General features: G+C 54.3%; 2 protein-coding genes across 9 annotated transcripts; one reads left to right on the top strand and one right to left on the bottom strand.

The window, feature by feature from the left end:
• Positions 1 to 448: 448 nt before the first annotated feature.
• Positions 449 to 12,879, bottom strand: RNF40 (ring finger protein 40). 2 transcript variants are annotated; one of them, XM_067706121.1, is made up of 20 exons: positions 12,751 to 12,879; positions 12,438 to 12,641; positions 11,842 to 12,009; positions 11,566 to 11,707; positions 10,704 to 10,910; positions 10,015 to 10,136; positions 9,747 to 9,893; positions 9,575 to 9,649; positions 8,463 to 8,582; positions 8,186 to 8,365; positions 7,844 to 7,979; positions 6,868 to 6,989; positions 6,355 to 6,782; positions 6,151 to 6,268; positions 5,879 to 6,028; positions 5,488 to 5,700; positions 5,282 to 5,407; positions 3,904 to 4,044; positions 3,712 to 3,813; positions 449 to 1,694 (listed from the first exon to the last, which is right to left on the bottom strand). In XM_067706121.1, exons 2-20 carry the CDS (start codon positions 12,567 to 12,569, stop codon positions 1,518 to 1,520), a joined length of 3,006 nt encoding a protein of 1,001 aa, XP_067562222.1. In that variant the 5' UTR covers positions 12,570 to 12,641; positions 12,751 to 12,879; the 3' UTR covers positions 449 to 1,517. The 2 variants fall into 2 exon arrangements, with proteins under 2 accessions (XP_067562222.1, XP_067562223.1); XM_067706122.1 differs by lacking the exons at positions 12,438 to 12,641; positions 12,751 to 12,879 and adding an exon at positions 12,164 to 12,392.
• A 102-nt stretch (positions 12,880 to 12,981) lies between these two features.
• On the top strand, positions 12,982 to 17,421 carry CFAP119 (cilia and flagella associated protein 119). Of its 7 annotated transcripts, none has more exons than XR_010934859.1 (9): positions 12,982 to 13,538; positions 13,871 to 13,902; positions 14,485 to 14,550; positions 14,723 to 14,892; positions 15,433 to 15,503; positions 15,688 to 15,955; positions 16,028 to 16,117; positions 16,249 to 16,600; positions 17,187 to 17,316. XR_010934859.1 is itself a non-coding variant. In XM_067706134.1 (9 exons), exons 1-9 carry the CDS (start codon positions 13,335 to 13,337, stop codon positions 17,360 to 17,362), a joined length of 996 nt encoding a protein of 331 aa, XP_067562235.1. In that variant the 5' UTR covers positions 13,000 to 13,334; the 3' UTR covers positions 17,363 to 17,421. The 7 variants fall into 7 exon arrangements, 5 of the variants coding, with proteins under 5 accessions (XP_067562232.1, XP_067562233.1, XP_067562231.1 ...); XM_067706134.1 differs by lacking the exon at positions 16,249 to 16,600 and having other exon boundaries at positions 13,000 to 13,538; positions 15,688 to 15,804; positions 15,886 to 15,955; positions 17,187 to 17,421; XR_010934858.1 differs by having other exon boundaries at positions 12,983 to 13,538; positions 15,688 to 16,117.
• The last annotated feature ends 39 nt before the right edge of the window (positions 17,422 to 17,460 follow it).

Consider the following 17,460-nt stretch of genomic DNA (forward strand, 5'->3'; position numbering starts at 1 on the left):
GGCCCACAGACTGGGCCCAGGCCCGCCTCTGGCCAGCACAACCGGGGACCCGGCTCTCCCCTCCGAGGATCTTGCCTAGAAGCACCAATATAGAACTACATTTCCCAGGATGCACCTCGGGGTTCCCAGCACCCCTGCCGCCAATGACTGCGCGGGCTGCAGCGAGCCCGCACGGACCGGGCCGGCAGAGATGCGGAGATCCAGGGTGTCAGCCCCTCCCCATGGGAACAGGTGGGGCCGGCTGGCGACAGAGTGCTGACCACGACGCTTTCTCCCTGCAGACGCGCCCCTCCCAAAGGCCCAGTCTAACCAGCTGTTGGGAGTGGGGTCTCATCTGTGCAGGCCCTCCAGGTTCACACGCCAGCCAGGGCAGCGCTGGGAACAAGTGTAACAGCCAAAATCCGGAACCACATTTAGGGCAGGAAGCCTGGCTACCCGGACTATAGGCTGAGGGTTGGACGTTTATTCAAAACAATTAACAGCCTATACAAGACATCTCTAGAGCAGGGGCCGAGAGGAGCCTTGCACCTCTCAGCAGCTCCACCTTCCAGGCCCCTGCATACTGCCTTCACAGCCCATAGAGTGTGCTTGGGCAGGCAACACAGGAAGCATTGTGGGTATAGGCTCAGTCACAGGGTATTAGATGCTCTTCTACCTGGAATGATTGGAAGTCGGCCCAGCACGCTAGTCTGTCCCTTTTTCCCCCTGGAAGTTCTGCCTCCACTAAAGTTAAGGCCACCAGGATGAAAGCAGGGTCAGGGCTGGGGACCCAGCGGAGCCCTGGGAAGCATCAGGGCTGTAAGTGGGGCCTGGGAGCGAAGTAGAGATTGGGAGGGGTCTGATTAGAATAGAAACTGATGATCTTAGTTCAGCACTCCCAAGATGAGTGCAAGGTGACTGCAGCAACCTTAGAGCTTCCCAGAAGACAGTGCCCCCATCAAGGAGGTGCTCTTAGTATAAGACCAGACCAAAGAGCCCAAGGAACTCCACAGGAGGGAAGGTCTGCCTAGGTCTGGGGAGCAGAGGGTAAAGAAACTCCCTGGGCCCCAGAGCCCAGTCTCAGAGCAAGGAGCTGGGGATCTGACCCATCCCTGGTCCTTACTTGTGGGTGTGTAAGCAGGTAGTGAACTTCCACTTGTGTGGGAAGTCACAGCCTGGGGAATTTCCCCTTTAGGGCTGGGATGGGCCCGTGGAGTCAGTTGGAGAAGGTTTAGGGCCAGGTTCCAAGAAGTTCTGTTGAGTGCTCTGGGCCCCTCAGGCCTCTCACAGCAGACCTTTTGTGCAGGGCAAGTGCCCCCTAGGCTGTAGTTCTGACCTTGGGGAAAAGGTGAAACTGAGCTTGGTTAATCCCACTCCCACTAGCATGCACTGGGGCCCCCAAAACCAACTACATGGGGAGGGGCTGGGCCCACAGGGTCCGGAATGGAGGGTGGGGGCCACTGGGTGTGGGGTGGGGAGGGACTGGAGGCACAGCCCCCAGGGTCCATGGGTGTTCCAAAGTCCCCTGAGTTACGGGTTCAGCTGATGTAGACACGGTGGAAGTCATGGGCACCAAAGGCTGCGTTGCACTTGGGGCACTTCCTCTGGCGGGCCTCATAGCGGCCCCGTACGCACTCGAAGCAGAAAACGTGGAAGCACTTGGTGAGGACTGCATCCTTCTTGCGGGTGTTACAGCAGGGGCAGGTCAACCGCGCCTGGGCAGGGCACAGGCATCAGCTCAGGAACAATCCTGACAGGGCCCGGATCCCAAGCTGATAGCAAGAGGTGGTCCAGACTAAGGCCACCACAGAGCAGACTGCACCTAACTCTCACCATAGCCCTAGGAGGTAGGGATAAGCATCCTCCAGATGAGGAAACTGAGGCTCAAAAGCCCAGGTTTCAAAACTAGAAAGTAGCACAGTCTAGCCTCTAATCTGGGTGGTGATGGCCAGTGGTCACATGTCCCCTCTAAAGGTCAATGACCCACAGGGTCCAACCTGAGCTCCTCTGCCCTGGGGCTTCATCTCTTGCCCCTTTGGCCTTCTCTGGCAAAACCCCAATCCTGACTTAAGCCGACTGTCTACCTTCTCTCCACCTGCATCTGGTAAGTCACAGCTGGGCATGGCAGTGCCACTAGAAATCTGCTGTTCTCAACCCTCAACTGGGCCCATCCCTGGTGCTGCCCAGAAATCCTGCTGTGGGTCCTGGGATTCATTTCTCTCTAAGGAGGTTTTACAAATCTCCTCTCCTATCTTGAAACTTCCCACCTGCCACCAGGTCTCACTTCCAACTCCAGACAGGAAATTCCCACAACTCAGCATTCCCAACATTCATCCTCTGCCCTGCCCGCCACCTCAGCAACTCCCCACAAGCATCACCTCTTCCCTAGCTCTCAGAACCCTACCCATCAGCATTTGACAGGCTGCAGTCTGTTGTTTCTCCAAAAACCCTTCCCTGCTCCCTCATGGCTGCCTCGAGCTGCCTCTGCCCCTTCAAGGCCAAACTGCTTCAACAGGTTGTCTACTTACTGACTCACTCTCCACCCTTTCCTCACTGCAGTGGGTGAGAGTCCAGGTGATCTGACCTCCACCTCCACCTCTGCCCAAGAACTCCCACCAAGGCTGCCAAATCCAAGAGGCATCTCTCAACACCTGCTTCATTTGCCTTCTTGGCAGTTCTGAGCTCACCCCTGCCTCCTTGAAACTCTTTCCCAATCAATTCCCTCTAGATCGCTCTCCTTCCTCCTAAGCTACAAGCTCCTCTTCCTCTGTCCATCATTTAAGTTTCGAGGCTCCTCAGGGGGAGTGACGGCCGATGCCATCCCTCGCCACGGCGGGGGAGGAGTCAGAGCTCCTCAAAGGCCCTACCTGCCCTCACCTCATGACACTGTTCCGTGTCATGCCACAGACCCTCCCTGGGTGACGACAGTTATATGTGGCTTCTACCTTTGCCTCTGCTGACAATCCCCCACAAACTCCTGTCCTCCACACCAGCCCTTTTGCTTTGAGTGCCTTCCCAGACAGCCTCCCAAGAAGTCCCACAGGCACCTCATCCTCAACATCCTTGAGACATCGCTCTCTGCACAGTGACTACAGGATACGCCAAGCAGCTCAACCTGGTTTACAAACCCTTCAGGATCTAACACTGCCCAACCCCCACCAGGCTTGTCACTCACCACAAAACCCATGTTCTGTCCTCCAACTACGACTGTCCAGCTCTGTCCTCCAGCACGCCTCTCTCAACTAAAGGCCTCCACCTCTGCCTTTCCCTTTGCTGGAACCCTTTCATCCCCGTTCATCACGGCCAACGCTGACTCACTCTTCAGTTTTTCTTTGGATGATATTCCTTCCAGGAAGCCTGCTGACCACCAGGGCTGTTAAGGGGCTCCCCTGATTTCCCACAGCCCCTCTGGCCTCTGCCATCACACTGCTCATCACTCAGATGGGAGAATTACTTGGCTGCCTCCTCCAACAGACTGTCAGTTTCAAGAGATCTGAGACCAGGTCTAGTGCCTAGCCCTCTCATACCTAGCCAGGCACTCTGCCTGGCACGTAGTATGTGTACCATACTTGATAGTTATCTGATTCTCCACATCGGGTTCTGCGCAGGTTTTGCCATCCTACCTTATTTCTGGGTTCCCCAGACTACCCACCAGAGCTCTCACCAACCCCCCATCTAAGATTCCTAGGTCACCTAAGATTCCTGGAGCACAACCCAGCCCCAAGGCCCCACCTTGTACTCCTTGATCTCCTCCTGGAGGATTTCATCGGCATCTGCGTAAACCTCCACCTTCCTCTGCTTCTCCAGCTTGCGCCGCAGCCGTGAGATGTCCTCCTGGGGCAGGAGAGGGGCTAGGCTGAGTGCAAGGGTCCTCAATCTGAACCTCCTGCCCCCACCCCGCCCCCACCCCTGCCCACCACACACCTGAGCCCTCTTGAGGTTGAAGCTCTCTTTCTCACGGGCAGCCCGGCTCTCTGCCAGGCAAGGCTGGATCTCTCGCAGCCGTGTCTGCACGTGCTCCAGCTGTACCTTCAGGTCCTCGGCCAGCTGAGCTGCTTCCACAGCCTGAGGTGGGTGGAGCGGGGAGGAGGGGCACCGTTTGCCTGAGCCTGGGGAGTCAGGCATGTGGAGCCATGGCCCACAGATGCTAGTGTCAACCATCCAGTGATACCTGCTCTTGGGGTAAGTCCAGTATCTTCACTGGAACTGGTTCTGTCTCCTGACCTCTGAACCCTCACCTCCTCCTAGTCTACCTCATTCCCAACACCTTCAGTTCCTCACCTGCATAACGCTCTCTCCTGTCTTTGAGGCTTCACCGGGCTCCTCTTTCTGCTCCCCTCAACACACATTTTTTTCCTGCAACCCCGAGGCCTCAGCTCAAATGTCACCTCCTGAGACACACTGTCCTATTTTTCTTTCATCCGCCTCTATTTCCTTCATAAGACATACTGTGAGTTCCCTGGTGGCCTAGTAGTTAGGATTCCAGGCTTTCACTGCCGTGGCCCACAAGTTGTGCAGCGTGCCACCCCCCCCCCCCCCACAAAACACATGCCGTGATCTGTAATGATGTTATTTTGTCTGTGGGATTATCGGCTTGCTATCTGCCCCTCAAAACTGGAAGTTCCCACTTCCAGCAGGGCGGTCTTGTTCCCGTGATCTCCCCAGCACTCAGTGCAGGTCCTGGGATATAACAAGGGTATGACTAATACTGCTTAAATGAATGAGCCAAATGGAGAAGAAAAAAAGTCCAGGAGGGGAAAAAAGATGAAAGTCAATGTTAATCTTAAGCCTTTACCATAAGCTAGAGGAGTGATATCACCAAGAGGGCGCCACAGATCATTCCTAACTCTGTTGCCCTCAGAAGAACAACTACCACAAGCTAAACATTTCTTAGGTTTAATACAACTACATGACAGAGACCACCATGCACATTTCACAGCTAACCAATGCAGTGTCAGGACGTGGGCTGAGGAGCCAAGGAGACCCCAGGCCCAAATTCCAGTTCCACTTTTTCTTGAGCAAGTCAGCTACCTCCCTGAGCCTCAATCTTCTTACTTATGAAAGGTGGTAATAAAAACTGTTGTAGGATTATTTTCAGACTGAAATGTGACCAAGCATGCAAAGTCCTCCAGCACACAGTTTGGAACACAGTAAGTGTCTGAGACATGAGCTGGGCTGTGAGATGAAGCAGAGCCAGACTTCGGCCCAGGTCATCTGCTTCAAGTTCTCTAGGCAGAGTCACAAAGTGAGGCTGTGAGCCAGCATCCCAGGTTGCTGTCCCCTCGCATAGGTCTGGCCTCACCTTCCTCTTGTTGAGCTCCAGGGCCTGGCTGCGCAGTGTCAGCTCCTTCTCCACACCCCCGAGGCTGCCCTGCAAGGCCCGCTCTTTTTCCTCCAGCTTCTGCACGGTCAGCAGCTGGGCATCCACCTGAGGACAGGGGTGGGGACTCAGTGCTGGGGAGCCCCTGCCTCTCCAGCTCCACTCTAACAAGCCCAGGGCAGCCATACCTGAGACTTGAGGCCAAGAACCTGCTCGCCCAGCTCATCCTTCTCCTCCCGCAGTAGCTTATGAATCTGGTTGGCCTTGATCCGCTCTGACATCAGCTTAAAGTTGGCATCGTCCTTTTCCCGCAACTGCTGTAGCAGCCGCCCATTCTGCTCCTGCATGTCCTCAAAAGCCTGGCCTGTCACATCCATCTCTGAGAGCAGAGCCTCCTCCTCCTGCAGCAAGTGGGCAAGGACAAGATGGAATGTAGTAGATGGACAAGACGACAGTGGGGAAACCACAGGAAAACATGGCTGAGCAAAGAACCACAGAATGGACCCAGGCCATGTGCTAGAACAGGAGGTTTAGCGAATTCCAATATTCAGAAGCAAGGGGACCAGAACGGGGTCGCACCTGCTTGGTGGCACCCAACTTGCGTTGCAGGTGTTCTATCTGCTCCTCTGCCTGACGAATGCGCCGCAGGGCATCCTCATCCGCGATCTTCTTGCTCTCTCTCCGATCCCTCTCCTCTAATTCCCGGATACGGCTCCGTAGCTCATCGACCTATAACCACCAGAAGGAGGGAGCTCTCTTGTCACTGCTTCCTGCTGACCTAGGGCTCTGCTCTGGTTACAACCCCCTGGGGCAGCCTCTCTGCACACCTCATAGGCCCTACCTGCCCTCACCTCAGCCTTGGCCTTGCGTTCCGCTGCCATGAGCTGCACCTTATCCCGCTGCTCCTTGGGTGCAGACTTATACATGTCCAGCAGCAGTTTCATCTCCTTCTGACTTTCCTGGGCCTTCCTGGGGGAGGCATAGGAGGAAGGCTTGGTGAGTAGGGTTGGAGGCCACTTGGCAGGGGCGGGAAGGAGAAAGGAACAGGGCCTCACTTGAGCTCTGCTCGGAGACCTTTGAGGAGCTCTGACTCCTTCCTCTTGGCCTCCTCCACCTTGACCTTCTCCCGATCAGTCCTTGAGAGAGCTGAGGCTACAGATGGGGGTCCCAGCCCAGGCCCTTCCCGCTCCCGAAGCTCCCGCTTGGGTTTAGCCTCAGGTTCTCGGGCCCGGGAGGAGGGGCCCTGGGCCCCGGGGGTCAGGGCCTGGGCCTCTTCCTCAGAAGGGACCAGGTCTTCCTTCTTCACCAAGGAGGTAGTAATGGCAGCGCCAGGCATTGAAGCCATCTCCTTTCTGGCATCAGGGGCACCAACAGGGCCTGGCCCACCCTCTTCTTTCCCTGGGGCTGGGGCACTCAGGCCAGAGTCCTCCGGGTGGCCCAGGGTGGGGATGGAGTGGGTAGAGCCACTGGCCTGGGCCCGGAGCTGCAAAGCACAGAGAGAACAGGGCTGAGGTGAGACGTGCTCACTGGGGTCTAGCCGCAGCTTTCCCCAAGCAGCCCCTCCTCACCTTGGCAATCTCAGCCTGCACTTCCCGCAGCTTCCGCTTGTATCGCTGAGCGTCCCCCTTTAGCTGGTGGTTGTGGTTTTGGAGGCTGCTGATCAGGTGGCGCATCTCCCGGTTGATGGGCCCTGGAAGAGTACAGGAAACCAAGGCTGGGTTGAAGGCTGGATTGGTCCCTGGGTTAGGGGCCCAACCCCTCAGTGGGGGAAGGGGCAGGGCCAGAGCCATCACTCTCATTACAAAGGAGATAACAACTGAAGCCTTATGTAGAGAGTGTGATCTCATCAAACAAATGAAGAGAATTCACCTAAACATAACTTGACACTGCCTATGTGTGTTATTTCTGCTAATGCAGACTTCTAAAATATTTCCAAATTTCCTTTCAAAGGAACACACGACTAACTGTAAATTCATAAAAGTAAGTTAGTCCACTTCTTTTAGCTTTTTAAACAAATATCATCTTCTTAGTTACATTTCCCCGGCATTTCTCATAATACTTCCTATCTTCCCTCCCTGCTTTATTTTTCTTGATATATTTGTCACAACCTAATATACACGTTCAATTTTTTCCTCCTTTGTTGTCTGTCTTCCCTCACTGTAACACTGCTCCACAACAGGGATCTGTCGTGTTTTGTTCACTGGTATCATCCCAAAGCCTAGAACTGAGCCTGGGTCATAGAAAGTGTTCAATAAATCTGTGAAACATGAATTAGTATCTCAGAGAGGCACCATAAGGCCAGAGAAGTATGGATGAGGGTGACAGCTCCCGTTCTGCCTGAGTCTGCTCCATGAGCCACCTCATCTGGCTGTAAGCCTCACTGCGCCTTTGAGTCAGGTGGTGTGGTCCCCATTTTCCACAGAGAGATGAGGCTCTGGGAGAAGAAAGGACTTAACCTCTTACATCTGGCCATAAGCATCTGGCCACACCAGGGCCCAGCAATCCCAGATAAGGCCCCACCTCAACCCTGTCCTCACCACATACCCGCCTGCTCGTTGGCCGCCAGGTTCTGTTCAAACTCGATGCGCAGCATCTCGTACTCCTTGCGTACCTGGGCCAGCGTATCCTCCAGCTGGATAACCTCTGTGCGCAGCTTCTTCTGCAGCCCCAGCTCATCACTCTGTGGGTTGAGGCATTAAGGACCCACCCAACCCCTTAGTTCCTGGCAAGCCCCCCCTACCTCAGGCCTCAGCAGCTCAGGAGGAATTTACTCCCAAGGGACCTCTGGCAGGCACACAGGGCCTCTGACACCCTTGACCCAGGAACAATCTGACCCTAAGGGTCTGGCCTTTACCCCTGTCCCCTGCCCCTGTTCCAAGGGCATACCTCCATGTGCTCAATGTGCCTCAGGTGGGAATTCTTGGTGGCCAGCAGCAGCCCACGGGCCTCGTCCAGCTGGGTCTTCACTTGCAGAGACTCATTGTAGAGCAGTGAGAACTGCGCCTGCAGCATTCGGTACTCCCCTGTCTCCCGTACCACCTCCTCAGGAAGACTCCGCAGGGCTACCTAGGGGTAGGGATGTCCAAAGGCAATCAGCAAGAGGTTTCAGAGCTCAGCTCCTACCGTGCAGGCTCAGGCCCTCCCAGCCCCAAACACAGCTCACCTTGAGGCGCTCATTGGTCCGCACAGCCCCCTGAAGTTCTGCCTGCAGCTTCTCCAGCTCTGCCATGCGGCTATTGGCCAATTCCTGGTTTTCCTCCAACTCCGCATTCAGCATCTCAAACTGAGGAGTGGGAAGGGCAGTGGGAGGCAGGGCCAGGCCAGGACGCATGGTTCCCTCATAGCCCCACCATATGCCCTACCCAAGCTCCCATCTGCAGAGCAGTGATGTACTCTGAAGGCCCAGTGACAAGCCGGACCCAGGCACTTTCCTAAGGGCTCCCAGGCAAGTAGGAGAAAACTCAGTACTGCCTGGTCAGTGCTGGGAAGCAAGGCTTGTAACTGACAGGGGGTCAGGGAAGCCTTCCTGGAAGACCTGAAGAGCAAGCTGAGCAAGGGGAGACAGGGCGCAGTGACCCTGTAGCACCAAAAAAGTGTGCAACGACCAAGAATTGAGAGAGCAAAAGCAGGACAAGGAATGAGACAGCGGCAGCAAGGCCCTTTCTCAGCTACACAACTGAGAATGCCAATTGACTCCAACATACCCCAACATCTCTTTTCTAAGTGGTACTTTTTTTTTTTTTTTTTTTTTTTTTGCAGTACGCGGGCCTCTCACTGTTGTGGTCTCTCCCGCCGTGGAGCACAGGCTCCGGACGCGCAGGCTCAGCGGCCATGGCTCACAGGCCCAGCCGCTCCGCGGCACGTGGGATCCTCCCGGACCGGGGCACGAACCCGTGTCCCCTGCATCGGCAGGCGGACTCTCAACCACTGCGCCACCAGGGAAGCCCCTAAGTGGTACTTTTAACCAGCTGATGTACATACGACCTTACCTAATTCTTGTCAGTTACCCAAACTAGAACTTAAGCTCCATGAAAGGTTTAATTCCTGTCTGTTTCGTTCTCCAAAATGCCTGCTTCCTACACAGTACCTAGCACTTAGTGTTCAGCAATTATTTACTGAATACACGTATGAAAGAATGAAATAAAGAGCACTGTGAGTAACGGGGAAAGACCTCCGAGACCACAGCTGGACGTCTGTCCTTAATCCTAAGGGGATGTTCAAGGGTAGGGTAGAGAAAAGGTGGTGGGAGGGACGAGGAAGAATGCTGCTGCTCACCTTCTGCATGCTGAGTGTGATCTGGCCCCCCTGAAAGCCTGAGGAGCTCCCAGATACATAGTAGCCAGAGTTGAGCTGTGAAGAGAAGACAGAGGAGACAGGGTGTGGAGGAGAGAAGCGAGGGCCCCAAGTACCCTGCTCTGGCTCCATCTGACCCAGTGTCTGACCCCACCTGCTCCAAGGCCTCCGCTAGGTGCTTATTGAGCTTTTGCTCACGCTTCCGCAACTTCTCAATGTCCCACTGCAGGTCTTCTACTGTCGTCTCCATCTCCAGCACTTTGGTCTCTGCAGATGTCACTTTATCCTGGAGCTCAGAGTACTGGGGACAAGGAAGGGGACAGGTACTTAGATAAGAAACCCGGCTCCCTGAGATCCTTGGGTGCCCATCTAATCCAAACCCTGCCCTGGTTCTAATCCCACCCTAAAAGCCCAACTCCCACCTCCAATGAGATGCGGTGGTGCTTCTCCTGTAGCTGGGTGGCCAAGTCCTGCAGTCGCCGGTTCTCACGGCCCAGCTCCCGGGTGCGTGCCCGAGCCGCCTCACTGGGGGGCTCACTGTCCCCTGTGAAGGGAGGGCTCGGGTAAGAGCCAAGTCCAAGGCAATGGGTCAAAGTACTAACTCATCCTGGAGTCTGCTAGGTCATTGCCCAGTGTGATCCACCAGCTGTCTTGCCATTTTCTCATGACAAAGCCAGGAGTCTTTGTCCCCACTGCACAAAGGAGGAAACCAGCTCAGAGAGGAGAGCCATCTGCTCAGAACGCCCAGGCTGGACTGACAGAAGTAAGGCTGAGAGAAGTCAGTCTGCCTGCAAAGCCTGGGCACTTGCTGCTATGCCTCGTGGGTCAGCAACTGCCACCAAGATTTGTGCACAATGCTCCCAAGAGGTCTCCAGCCACAAGGGGGAGGCTCCCCCGGCATCAACAACTCCTCCCACCCGTCTCTCTAGAGCTCAACTCCAGGAATCAAAGCGAGAGCCACCATCAACAGCCTAAGCCTGCACCTGAAAACATGGCTGATTTATTCCTTGGGGAACTGTGGCTGCCTCTGGGCCAGGAGCACTGAGGAGGGGATACCATAAAGATGCAAATGGAGTTGGACACCTCTGGGGTGGGGGCACAAAGAACTAACCTCGGCTGTATACTCGCTGACAGAGTTCCTCCACCTGGCGCTGTAGGCGGTCAGAGGCCTCCACGACACGGGACACAGCTGCCTTGGAGAATTCCATGCGGCCCTGCAGCTGCAGCTCCACCTCCTCACTACTGCTTGCACCCAGGGCCACCACAAAAGCCAAGGCTGGCTCACTGAGAGGTGGCCGCAGCTGCACTGGCAGGGGCTCTGGGAGGGACGGACAGACCCTCATGAGGATAATGGTAACAGTTACCACCACTCTTTACCAAGTTCCAGATCGCCTCCTTCAACTCTCTATGGCTCACTGAGTCAACATAACCAACACCTGTAGTACTGTTGTTATCCCCATCTTAAAAGTGAAATAACTGCAGTTCAGTGAGGTAATTTCCTCAAAGCCAGAGAGCTACCAAATCACTTCCTCAGGGAAGGCCTTCTCTGCCTTCCTAAGCTAAACTAGTGTGCATACACACTAATTCCCATTCAGGGACCCCTATACTTTTTTTTATGGTTTATAACCACTTCCTCCCTAATGGCTGGGGCAGTTAAGTATTTCTTTTTTATTTTCTTTGTCTCCTCCAAAGCTACAACAATGTCAACTACACAGTCAGCATTTAATACTTTTTTGAACTAAGAATGTCAAAACATGAATTGTACTCTTAACCATGTCACTCAGATTCCAAAACCTGTGTTCTTACCCACTGCCCTTTGCTGCCCAGATATGAAATCAATTTGTGTGTGTGTGTGTGTGCGCGCGCGCGCGCGCAAGCAGGGAATTCAGCAGCCTAATGTCAAAGTTCCCTCCTCTCCAGGACCTTCCCCAGAACTTAATTAAGCTTCCCAGATCCCAGGGCTCTGGCCCTACCCCTCAGCTCCGATGTCCCTGGCTCTGTGAGAGGGGTCTCATCACGTGTTGGCCCCTCCTGGGTCCCAGGCGCCTCTGTCCCTGAAGACAGCTCCCCCTGGCTCTCATGGTGTCGGAGAAGGGCTTCCACAGTTTCATCCAGCTGAAGGGAGAAAGCACCAAAAATGTTATGAATCCCTCAGGTGCTTCCCAGCATGATACTCCTTTCCTAGCAGAGGAGTCTGAGGATTGGCAGCTGGATCAAGGCCAGGTCTTGGAAAGTAGAAGGGCATCCACCTGGGCCCAGTAGCGATTGACAATGAGGAGTGTGGCGTCATCTGTGGCCTGCCGCTTCTCCAACTTCTCAATTCGTTCTCGGAGTTCATCTTCACAAGCCTGTCTCTGTTCCAACCGCTCTGCCAGTTTCTTATTCTTGAACTGCAAAACCTTCAAGTCCATCTCCTCCTACCAAGGAAACAAAGGGGCCGAGAAGAGGGTCAAGCAGGGACCAAGAACCCAATCATAGAAAGAGACAAAGAAAAGCAAAATGGAATGGATGGGAGAGGGGAGTAACCCCAGACTAACTGCTAACAGGATTTAAAGAGGCTCAGACACCCACAGAGAAAGCGTCTCGGTTGTGAGGAGGGTCACGTTCTGCTTCTGCCTCTTCCTAACTCTGAAGTCTTTGACAAGTCACACGCCCTCTGAAAACCTGTTTTCCTATCTGTAAAGGGAAGGCAGACGTCGTGTCCTCGGTTTCTTTCAACAGAGTGTTCTGAAAAGTGGATCTTGCTAAACCTGGGGAACTGGGAGTAAGGTTCTGGACGACGTGGACGGAGAACAGAGATGGGAGTTCTGGTAAGTTGTGAGGCCTGAAACAGGAGCCCACGAACCGTGGAAGAGATGCCCCCAAGACGAATGGGCTCTATAAGCGTGGTTGTGGTCTTCTCCTCGCGACTCAGCTTCTTCTCTGGGGGCCCCGAGCCCCCATCGCCGGCGGCGCGTTTGTTGCCGGGCCCAGACATGGCCGCGGCGGGGAGGAGCGGCGCAGGCTCTCCCGAGGCACGTCAGGCAGGCGGAGGCGACGCTTCCGTCACCTGCAGAACACAGAGAGCAGAGATGTGGAAGCGGCCGGAGCTCCTGCGGCCCCGAGCCTCCTCCGCACCCACCTGCTGGACCCTGCCCCGCCGGCCCCGGGCCCCTCACCGGCAGCAGAATCACCCCACCGCCGCCATCTTGGACTCCCCTGGACGTCACTGGCCTCCCCAGCACAGAGCGCAGGCGCCACAGGCAGTACCGGATGTGGAGAAATCTTCTCCACTTCCTGTTTCTATTGGTCGCGCTTTGTGCCGCCTTTCGGGTCCCGTTTGGTTTCTTCCTGAACACCGCCTCTTCCTCTCAGTGATTGGCCAGTAGACAGTTCCTATGGTAACCGACAACACACTTCCACTCTCCAGTCCTAATGACATCGCCTGCCTCAGAATAGCAACTTTGAAGCGAGGGCACGGGGGCGGGCCTTGCGGCTTACTACGCACGCGCATTCTCTTCTCACTGATTGGCGAGCGCCGTACACTTTCTCTCTTGCTCCAAGAACCCCCTTAGCAACGGTCACCGTTGAGACGGAGGAAGACGCCCCCAGCGGATTGGCTGCACCGGGCCTCTCTGCAGCGTAGATTGGCTGAAGCGTCGATAGAGGGCCAGGCCTTGGCAGCCTCTGCCGGAGAACCGGCTGTCCCAGAACCGAGGCAGGACAGAACCTGTGGTGCCCCGCGGCACAGAGGAGCGACAAGATGATCCGCCGGAAGTCCAGCCAATTCCAGGGACTGAAAATGCAATCGGAGCTTGAACAGCACTACGAACTGCGGAGAGAACCCAAGAAAGACCTCAGGTCATTGGATGAATCGGCCACGCGGATGGGAACAGGTGTGCATAGCGAGTCGGGAACCGTGGCTTCGGTGAATGCGGATGAGGATCCTGCAGCCGACTTGTTCCCGGTGAGGACTGGACAGAGTCGTCCGCTCATGAATGTTTATAAAAGGGCTCCCCAGCAGGGCGCCACCCGTCGTTATGCTTTCTAACGTTCAAGACGTTTCCCGGGCTGCCTTGGTGAAGAGACGGGGGTGTGTGACCCCCCCTTGTTAATATGCTCATGAATAGTACTTAGGGGTCGCTGAAGCCCAGCCCGCCAGCATTGCTCGTAGCTAGTCTTTAAGATGAGAAGGCAAGTTAGCGCGTTCTTAGGCCCGCTAGAGATTCGCAACGGCTCAAGAACTAGGGGCCATGAACAACACAGCTCTGCCTTTCCCAATGCGCTTTCTCTCTGCAGCCGCCACTGCCCCAGCCCCGGATCTGCATATGGTGAGTGTGAAGAGCTTTGGGGGAAAGTTACCCTTCACACTTGTATTACTCCTTTAGGGCTTCCCCACAATCCTGTCAAACAGCGACGGTATCCTCATTTTACAGATGAGGAGACTGAGGCCCAGAGATGCAATTACCCGAGATGACTAAGTCAGGTCTCCTGCTGCCCCAGTCCAAAGAGAGTGTGAGAAGAGGGGAGCCAAAGACTGAGAATGTAAATGTAGTGTCAGTGCCTCTACGGAGCATTGTACAAATGGGGACACTGAGGTTCACAGAGGGAGACTTGCCCAGTTATACGGTAGGGAGTGGCAGAGACCAGAACTCAAGTTTCCTAACCCTACGCTTTAGAAATGAAGAGGATCATAAGAGTTCATTTTGGCCATACCCTCTATTTACAGATGGAGAAAGTGAGGCCCAGAGAGGGAAGTGACCTGCCTAAGGTTACACAGCAATTCAGTGGAAGGGCCAAACCTCTAACTCAGGTCTCTTGGTTCCCAGTCCAGTGCTCTAGCCATCATAGCCCTGTTATGAGGGTAATGCATAATGGCCACCAACACCTTTTCCCCTCTTTTCCTATGACAGGAAGTACCTGGACATCCATTCCATGCACAGGCTGGAGAAGACAGCCAATGTTGAGGAGATGAGGGAGTATGCAAGGGGAGCAGGGAGGGGAATAAGAGCTAGCTCTTGGGGAAGGCTGGGAGGTGGATGGGCTGGGAAGGCATGAGGAATGCCTGGCTCCAAAGCCTGTTGTACACTAGTGTGGGGCGGTGAAGAGAGGCTCCGGTTGTCACTCATTCCTTCCTCTCTCCCTCCCAAGGGTGCTGGCCGAGCTGTTGGGACTAGGCTCTCCTGCGCAGAGCCTGCGGGACGCCATCACCCTGGACCTCTTCTCCCATGCACTCATCTTCTGCCGCCAACAAGGCTTCTCCCTGGAGCAGACATCAACGGCTTGTGCCCTGCTCCAAGATCTTCACAAGGCCTGTATTGGTAAGAGAAGGCCCCCGAAGGCTGTGAGTCCAGGGGAGAGGAGAAGGCTGGCATAAGTGACCAGGGGAAGTAAAAGCAGGATTAGCACCTGAAATCTTTGTTCTGTCATCACTAGCAGCAGTATCACACCCGTTATTTCACCTTTGAAATCCTCTATTTCCTTATCTATAATAAGGCTACAGCACTAACGTTATGAAACTGTTCTGAGAAATATTATATATAATAGATGTAGATATATGCACAGTGCTCAATAAAACAGCTCTTGCTTTACTCCTGGAACTAATTTTCTACAGAATGTTTAACGAGAGCTAAACTATGTATTTCTTGGTTTATTGTCTGTCACTTCCACTAGAAAATACGCTTCTTAAGGGCAGGAACTTGTCTGGTTCAGTGCCCAGAACAGTGCATAGTGGGTACTCAATATTTGTTGCCTATATCTTTCTACTTCTAAAGCTCATGCTCAATAAGTAGCTGTTGAGTGACTAAAATGAATGATTATCAGGGAGAGTACTCACTGTCACATCTTGCCTTCCCTCCCAGCAACCCCCTTGGGCAACGTGGAGGAATGTTACCGCTACTTCACCAGTGTTCTTTTTTGCCACGGAATCAGGGTCAGTTTCACTCTCCCCCTAGATAAGGTCTAGCCCAGCCTCCCACCCTCTCTTACACACATGACCCTCATCTTCCTCTGAAGGCCACAGTGGGCTCTTCCTGCTCCTGGATTGCCGGGCACTTGGAGAAAAGGTGAGGGCTTCAGGAGGTGGTCAGTCCTCTAACTCCCAATCATCCCCACAGCGGCCCCCCTTCAGTATCAACCTCTTTAAGGAGGAACAGCTGCTGGCCCTGGCAGATTATGTGGTCAACACCTACTTCCGCCACTTCAAGCTCTACAAATATGTCTTCACACCCCAGGTACTGGGCCATGGGCTACAAGAGGCCACCCCTCATCTCCCCGCTTTCCCTCAGTGCAGACATCTTCCTCCCTCTTTCCAGGTGCGGCTGGATCTATCTTTGACTTACATGGGGCTACAGGCACCCAAGCTCTGGCCAAAGGATGAGACGGGTAAGGGAGAATGCCGGGGCGAGGGCTGGACTGGGCTGGGGCTGAAGCCTCCTCCTGCCTTCTCGCTTGCAGAGAAAGAAGAGGGCGAAGAGGTGGAGGAGCAGGCACTCACCCCAGATGAGGAGGAACCGGAAACAGTGGTCCAGCCAGAGCCAGAGCCAAGTGAGGACCTGGAGGGGTTAGGGTTCCCTGTGACTTTGGGCAGGTGTGAAATGAAGGGTTTAGACCATATCAGGACTTCAGAATTTTTGTTTTAGTCATGGTGTCCTTTCTCCAAATGATTCCTTATGCAGAAGTCCAAGATGGCAAACAGATAAAAGCACAGCTGCTGGGGGTGAGGCAGGAGTCCCAGAAAAGGATTATAAAACCAATGACAATAGGGCTTCCCTGGCGGTGCAGTGGTTAAGAATCCACCTGCCAATGCAAGGGACACGGGTTCAAGCCCTGGTCCGGGAAGATCCCACATGTCGTGGAGCAACTAAGCCTGTGAGCCACAACTACTGAAGCCCGCGTGCCTAGAGCCTGTGCTCCACAACAAGAGAAGCCACCACAATGAGAAATCCGCGTGCCACAAGGAAGAGTACCCCCGCTCGCCACAACTAAAGAAAGCCCATGCACGGCAATGGAGACCCAACACAGCCAAAAGTAAATAAATAAATATTAGGAAAAAAAAAACCAACCCAATGACAATAATAGCCAGCACACATTTGACAACACTATGTGCCAGGCAGGCCCCATTTTAAGCATATATATATATAGACCTTTTTTTTTTTTTTTTTGTCTGTGCCGTGTGGCTTGCAGTATCTTAGCTCCCTGACCAGGAATCGAACCCATGCCCCCTGCAGTGGAATTGTGGAGTTGTAACCACTGGACTGCCAGGGAATTCCCACATTTTACATCTATTAACCCATTTAATCCTCTCTCAATCCTAGTTTCTAGGTGCTATCACTATCTGCATTTTACACAGAGGAAACTGAGGCATGGAAAGGTTAAGTCACCTGCCTAAGGTCACAAGGCTACTAAGTAGCAATCCAGAAAATGCAGCAGCACAGCCACTCTGCCCATATTTCTCTCACAGAAGGGCTGGCTGACATTTTCTGAATTGAAGCAACACCGCCACTAGTGTAGCTCCCAGGGGCACCCTGGAAGGTTGTGTTTGCATGGCTAGGGGCAATCCCTCAGCCCCAGACGGCATCTCTTCTGACATGTCCCTTCTTCCCTGCCCCTGCAGGCCAGGTCTCCATCCTCCGGGCCTACATCAAGACCCAGATGAACAAGGAACTGGAGCAGCTCCAACAACTGGTGGAGGAACGGCTCAAGGCCAGTGAGGAAAGGCTCAGCAGCAAGCTGACCGCACTCGAGCGGCCCCTCCAGCTACCTCCAGGCAAAGGCAAGAACAAGACCTAGTGACCCCCACCCTCTTCCCCAATAAAGACCTGGACCAAAGTGGCCCTACCCTGCCCCCATCCTGAGCACCTTCTGGGCTTCCCTGCACCAGACACAGG

The sequence above is a fragment of the Pseudorca crassidens genome, chromosome 15 (genome assembly GCF_039906515.1).
Source record: "Pseudorca crassidens isolate mPseCra1 chromosome 15, mPseCra1.hap1, whole genome shotgun sequence".
NCBI classification, from domain to species: domain Eukaryota; kingdom Metazoa; phylum Chordata; class Mammalia; order Artiodactyla; family Delphinidae; genus Pseudorca; species Pseudorca crassidens.